Source organism: Tupaia chinensis, unplaced genomic scaffold (assembly GCF_000334495.1).
Source record: "Tupaia chinensis unplaced genomic scaffold, TupChi_1.0 Scaffold000415_1, whole genome shotgun sequence".
NCBI classification, from domain to species: Eukaryota; Metazoa; Chordata; class Mammalia; order Scandentia; family Tupaiidae; genus Tupaia; species Tupaia belangeri.
Window position 1 is genome coordinate 942234 of NW_006159920.1, and position 7490 is coordinate 949723.

At 35.1% G+C, this 7490-nt stretch overlaps 1 protein-coding gene across 8 annotated transcripts in view; it reads left to right on the top strand.

The window, feature by feature from the left end:
- ZNF148 (zinc finger protein 148) overlaps positions 1 to 7160 on the top strand; it is a 141190-nt gene extending 134030 nt beyond the window's left edge. For all 8 annotated transcript variants that reach the window (XM_006154553.3, XM_006154554.3, XM_006154552.3 and 5 more), the window contains 2 exons: positions 3136 to 3254; positions 3563 to 7160. In XM_006154553.3, coding sequence (XP_006154615.1) covers positions 3136 to 3254; positions 3563 to 5158 — 1715 coding nt within the window. In that variant the 3' untranslated portion in view covers positions 5159 to 7160. The remainder of the gene's footprint in view (positions 1 to 3135; positions 3255 to 3562) is intronic.
- Positions 7161 to 7490: the final 330 nt, after the last annotated feature.

Below are 7490 nucleotides of genomic sequence, written 5' to 3' on the forward strand. Positions count from 1 at the left end.
GGAAAGAAAAGAATCATTCAATATGCTGGAAAGATGGGTTCTAAAGAAATTTGCTACACAGGAGAATTTATTATATTGGTTACCTTAATAAGGCCTTTGGTTTTTTGCCAGTTTGGTTTAACTACATTGACCCATGCTTATGTTACTGTGGCACCTTTGCAGTTTTTATCCAATAACCTAATTTCTACTTGAGTGGCTTTAATTTAGTCTGAGATTCCCTATATATTATTTCCTGCATGGTATATGGCTTCTTTTTAGAGTGGTAAATGAACTTTCTACCCTCTTGGAAAGACCCTATGCCAAAGATGTTCTCATGTTCTCTAAAGTTGTAAGCAGAGTTACTGGGGTGAGGTTACTACTGCATGAATGTATTTCAGTAATTCACCTTATTTCACCTTCCCAAGTTTATTGTTCAACTTAATGATATTTTCGTTCGGGATGTCTAGCCTCGTCACTGGGTTATAACTGTAACCAATATGTAGATATAATGATAAATATTTGTCATCCCCTTTATTTCTATAGCTAACATTTATTGGCTACTATGATGTGCTAGAATTTATTCTTAAATTACTACTTTACATGAATTCTCTCATTTAACATTTGGTTCTGCAGTATATGCTATTAATATTTTCATTTTGCAGATATCATTAAGTCTCAGGAATTTAAATAACATACTTAGTTTTTCATAGTTAAGAAACACTAGGACCAGCATTAATATCTATCCAGTCTGGCTTTAGAACCTTCTTGCCTAAGTACAGTTTTGTATCACTTCTCATAACATTATATGATCTTGTTTGGTTAGTGTAACATTTTTTCCTTTCTTTATTTTAAACTGCCAGGGGTGGTGTGTGCTTATCAGAGAGAGACAGTGAGGAAGAAGAAGCACCCCCAGTGCGGTGTAGTTGCACGGCAGTCCTTTCTCCTCCATTTCTCCATCCTTTGGGATTTTGGACACACACACACACACACACACACACACGCTCACTTTGCTTTTTAAGCTGCCAGGGCCAGGATTCAAAGTTGGTTGGCCATGTAGGCATCTGGCTCTCTTAATTGCTGATTCCTTAATTACTAATCCGGCTTCCTTAACTACTAGGCTGTGGAGCTGGCCTATGATCCATTATGACCCATTTTTGTTAATGATGTATGTTTTTGTTTATGATGTATTTGTGGTTATGTGATTTTGATTTTTGCTTATGATCTGGTTTTTTTTTGCATGTGGGTATCAAATGTCTCAGTGCCATTTGTTGAAAAGGTGGTTCTTTTCTCACTGAATTACCTTGCACCTTTTTAGAAAATCATTTGACCATAACTGTAAGAGTTTATTTCTAGACTCTCAATTCTATTCCTTGATATGTATACATGTCTATTTAAACCATTATCATATTACCTTGATTACTATAGCATTGTAGTACGTTTTGAAATCTGGAAGTATGAGTTCTCTTATACGGTTCTTTTTAAATTAAGATTGTTTTGGCTCTTCTGGATACAAATTTTAGGATCAGATTGTGGATCTCTGCTTTGAACCTGTAGGCCAGTCTAAGTAGTATTGCCATCTTCATAATGTTTAGTCTTCCAGTCCATGAGTATCATGCAGAATTAACCAAATTCCAATCAACTCAAGAGTTTTCTCTTTTCTCTTTCTCATTTGATTAATGACCTTAACTTCTGACCTTGATGAGTTTTATCCCTACATTCTGTTTCAAAACATGTGCTTGTTCTTTTTCTTTCTAATACCATTACTTGTACTCTACTTTCCTTCTCCTTATTCACCATAATATTCTATTTTTATTTTAGTTAAGTATTCATATTCAGTTTATCTTCTTCACTGGCTCCTCTGCCTTCAAGCAGTTCAGTGTCCCTGTCCATCAGAATACATGCTTTCTAGTGGATTGCGTTATATTAACTTCTCATTTCCTTTTTCTCACTTCTTTCACTTCCAAACTTCCATAATAAATGCTTTTGTCTCCCAGCTTCCATTGTACCTTAACTTTTCTGGACTTCAGTGTTTCTTTTCATTGTATTAAGCTATCTTTCTCACCTCTGAACTTTGAGATCCTTACTCAGAACCCTGGAGTATAAATAGCTGTTCTGTACAGAATTTGGGGTAGTAGGCGTTGAGCCTTTTGCCACGCAAGTACAGCCTTTAGGAGCCTCTTTGAAACCCCAGGAGTACGGTTTGAAGGCTACTAGAAAATCCCTGCAACCCTAAGGCTTGCTAACTCCATAGCAGTGACAAAAGTTATATTCTTGGAAGTTTTAAATAATTTCCTTGTTGTCAAGTTAGATTCTCTTTTTAGACACTGTTTCCCCTGGACATCTCACAATACCTTGCTGTGTTACTTCCGACCCCACACTCCCTAGATGTTTTCTTTTCTTGGCTTTAATCAAATCAAGTTTTTAAAAGTGCTTCTCAGCTTAGATTCCAACTGCCGAGAAGCTTCAGACTATACAGCTCATAACATTTTTTCCATTAGTAATCTATAGCAAAAGCCATAATTTGTTGTTCATTTGGTACTTAAAAATTGCACAAGTCACTTTGGGTTATATAAATATAGTTTAGGCCTAGATTATGACCTAAAGAAATGTGATCTAGTAGACTAGAGATGTACAAAACAGTTACTGATTTGGAAGTAATGAGTACCATAGCAGTGGTACAGGTGGAGTTCTCTGCAGATGTAAAGAAGGTGAAGGTACCTTCCCCCGGGAAGACAGGGCAGTGTAGTCCAAAGGAGATGGGCTGGGTCTTGAAGGCATTGTAGCATCCAGACACCCAGGGGTGGACATTCCTGACTGAAGGCGCAGCGTGACTCAAGGCAAAAGTAGGATGGCATGAGATGGTGGATATTTGGACTTGGCTGATGAAAACGGTTAAGAAGGGCAATAGTAGCATATAAAATTGACTATGCCTGCTTTCAGCTTTGTCTTTCCAATGGCAAGTGCCAATTCTTTTCATTTTTATGAAGCAAAATGGACTTGACAAATTAAATCAGAAGACATATTGAAGACTTTTTTTTTGTCTATTCAAAACAGCAAAATTATCATAACATTTAAAAGCCATTTATTTTAGATTCTAATAGCGAGTCAATTCATTATTTTACAATTTTATTTTAAACTTTCTATATCATGTACTAGGTGAAAAACCATTTCGTTGCGATGAATGTGGTATGAGATTCATACAAAAATATCATATGGAAAGGCATAAGAGAACTCATAGTGGAGAAAAACCTTACCAGTGTGAATACTGTCTACAGGTAAGAGAGAGATGGTATGAACTACTTCATCTTAATTATATTATAAAATAATCTATTAATGTTATTTACTACTGGAACTATTTGAAAAAATCAACTTTCTCTTGTTTATTAGATTTATAATAGAGCATCGACTCAGTGAATTTGTTTAGAATTGCTTAGCTATTATTTATATAAGAATTATATAAGATTATTATATGTATATGTCTTTATATTATCTTATTTTCTTTTTTTTTCTTTTCTTTTCTTGGTTGACCAAAATCACAAACAAACAAAAACAAAAACCCACAACCAACCTCTGAACTTGACAGTATTTTTCCAGAACAGATCGTGTATTGAAACATAAACGTATGTGCCATGAAAATCATGACAAAAAACTAAACAGATGCGCCATTAAAGGTGGCCTTCTGACATCTGAGGAAGATTCTGGCTTTTCTACATCACCAAAAGATAACTCACTGCCAAAAAAGAAAAGGCAGAAAGCTGAGAAGAAATCCTCCGGAATGGACAAAGAGAGTGCTTTGGATAAATCTGACCTAAAGAAAGACAAAAATGATTACTTGCCTCTTTATTCTTCAAGCACTAAAGTGAAAGATGAGTATATGGTAGCAGAATATGCTGTTGAAATGCCACATTCTTCAGTAGGGGGATCGCATTTAGAAGATGCGTCAGGAGAAATACACCCGCCTAAGTTGGTTCTCAAAAAAATCAATAGTAAGAGAAGTCTGAAACAGCCCCTGGAGCAAAATCAAACAATTTCGCCTTTATCAACATATGAAGAGAGCAAAGTTTCCAAGTACGCTTTTGAACTGGTGGATAAACAAGCTTTACTGGACTCAGAAGGCAATGCTGACATGGATCAGGTTGATAATTTGCAAGAGGGGCCCAGTAAACCTGTGCACAGTAGTACTAACTATGATGATGCCATGCAGTTTTTGAAGAAGAAGCGGTATCTTCAAGCAGCAAGTAACAACAGCAGGGAGTATGCGCTCAATGTGGGTACCATAGCTTCTCAGCCTTCTGTAACACAAGCCGCTGTGGCCAGTGTCATCGACGAAAGTACCACATCCATATTAGATTCACAGGCACTAAATGTGGAGATTAAGAGTAATCATGACAAAAATGTTATTCCAGATGAGGTACTACAGACTCTGTTGGATCATTATACCCATAAAGCTAACGGACAGCATGAGATATCATTCAGTGTGGCGGATACTGAAGTGACTTCTAGCATATCAATAAATTCTTCAGAAGTACCCGAGGTCACCCAGGCAGAGAATGTTGGATCAAGCTCTCAAGCATCCTCATCAGATAAAGCCAACATGTTGCAGGAGTACTCAAAGTTTCTGCAGCAGGCTTTGGACAGAACTAGCCAAAATGATGCCTATTTGAATAACCCGAGCCTTAACTTTGTGACTGATAACCAGACCCTTCCAAATCAGCCAGCATTCTCCTCGATAGACAAGCAAGTCTTTGCAGCCATGCCCATCAATAGCTTTCGATCAGGAATGAATTCTCCACTAAGAACAACTCCAGATAAGTCTCACTTTGGACTAATAGTTGGTGATTCACAGCACTCATTTCCCTTTTCAGGTGATGAGACAAACCATGCTTCTGCCACATCAACACAGGACTTTTTGGATCAAGTGACTTCTCAGAAGAAAGCTGAGGCTCAGCCTGTCCACCAAGCTTACCAAATGAGCTCCTTTGAACAGCCCTTCCGTGCTCCATATCATGGGTCAAGAGCTGGAATAGCTACTCAGTTTAGCACTGCCAATGGACAGGTGAACCTTCGGGGACCAGGGACAAGTGCTGAATTTTCAGAATTTCCCTTGGTGAATGTAAATGACAACAGAGCTGGGATGACATCTTCACCTGATGCCACAACTGGCCAGACTTTTGGCTAAAAAAAATGTGTAAATAATACTGGCACTTTAGAACAGATTAATCAAGAGTGGGGTTACTCTGTGTAAAATGGAGTGCTGTACAGATTTAAAAGCAATGCGTTATAACAAGTTAAGCTGATACGAATAGCAAGATAATCCAATAACTGCATTTGTCTGGTTAGTCAGCATTCTTTGAACTGCCTTACATGTTGTCACCTTTATAGAAGCGATGCATTACTTGTTTTAGATCAGAAACTTGCTATTCCACCTACACCGTTAAAAAGGAAAAAAAAAAAGACTTTCGCACAATTGTTTCCTAACTGATAACATTGTACATTCTAGGAGATTAGTAATTGTGTGAAATTTACTCATATTGTTTCTAAGTTTTTCAGCATAGTCATTGCACTTCAGCAGGGAATCTGAGTATACTTTACAGACAGAGTGAACTTAAAAGTTTAAATGTCAAGAGATTATGGCTTAAATAAATTAGTGTGTCCTACAGGAGGAAAAAGAAACCGAGAAACTACCCTTTTAAAAAGAATGATATGCCATATACCCTTGATTTTCATTTTGCATTATATTGACATGTGTTTTTTTGAAGAAAAAAGTAATAAAAATCTGATAGTCTAAGACTCCACTATTTAAAAGCCTAATTACTTTTAAAATATGCATACTTTCAAAACTTTTACCAAAATACACAACTGTTGAAGCATTCACTTCTCTATGGAAGTATGCATATTGATGTCAGTTTCTTTGTACAGTTGTACCTAGATATTTTTTATGATTTTTCATGTGCAGGTATCAAGGTTTTGAAGTTTTAGTAAAGAAAATATTCTGTAGATTACATTCCCAAGAACTTAATGCTTACATAAAATGTATATTCCACGTTTTGAAGCTTAATTGTATTTTACTTTACATATACACTTCAGTTAACATAGAGCACTTAGAGTTCTATTTGGTATTTTTGATTTCTCAAAAAAATAGATTTTTAGGGTTAATATGGTTGTGTCATAATCATCTCATAATTGACAATTTTAATTTTGGGCAATAAAAGGAAAATTGGGGGTATCTTTGAAACTGTAAAACCTGGTTTAGTCCTTCTCTTTCTAGAATCTTGATAGATTGGATAATTAAACAAAGTACCCAGAGAAACTAAAGAAATGGGCATTTTAATTGCTTATTTTATCTTGAGTTACCTTTTAATGAACACTGCTCATTACAATTTTACAAACCAAAAGTGTTTACTAATTCCAGTAACTACAGTTTCTTTTTCAGCTAGATGAGTGATCGGAAAATTTTTGTTGCGTTTCAAAATCTAAATAAACTACAGACTTTATCCTTCTACCATGAATGTTTTTTTTTAATACTTTGTCTTAAAATAATACAGCATGGTACAATAATAAATAGTGCTTTTATATATATTATATATATATACTTTTCTGAAGAATGATGGTTTGAGTTACACATTGGACAGTTTTACTTTTTGGAAAATAACATTAGTTATATTGTTCCTATTATCTCTTTAATTTGTTCCAACTTTTTGGTTTTTGTATTTTAAATTTCCGCCATCTTTGTCACAATGCACATATGATACAGCACCAGTGATAATCTAAAATTATTACCTTGGAAAATGAAACTTAATTATTGTTACTTTCCATTTTTAACTTTTATATCGGCCCTATAGCTCTGCATTCTTTGTTTCAATATAGAATATTTTTCCACTTAAATTATTTTTTTCTTTTATTTAATGTTATCCCAAAATTGTTCTCATAAAGAAAGGGAACAAAGAAATAGCCACCCTTAACATCCTTCACTTATATTCATTTATTTTGAATATATTGATGTTTTTATGATAAGGAATATAAATTATGTTTAATATGGTTTTCTTTACACTTTGGTTATTAAGCTTTGCTTGAAATACTCATTTTCCCATTTGACAGCTTTTTTTGCTGCCAAATTTTTAAAGAATTTTAGACTTCTTTGAAGTAAATATTTAAGTTCTGCCATTATTTACTCTTAAGATTGCCGTGTGTTGTGTATCACATAATTGCAAGAAGGCTTCATTCAGGTGAGATGTTAAAAATGGAACTGTGCTCACCCTAGCTAGGCATTTCTGTTTTTCTCATTGTACTTTTGATGAAAGTAGACGGTGATTTTTTTTTTTTTTTTTTTTTTTTTTTTTTGAGCCTAATCAAGAATTTGGGTCAGCTGAGGAACTCGATGTAGTTCTTGGTACAATGTTAAAGTTTTTGTTTGCTTTCATATCACCAGCACAGTTTGTAGAATGTGACTCTGCTGAGCAGTTAGGGCAAGATGAGGAAGGAGGGCCTTTAAAAATGGTAGTTATACAAGC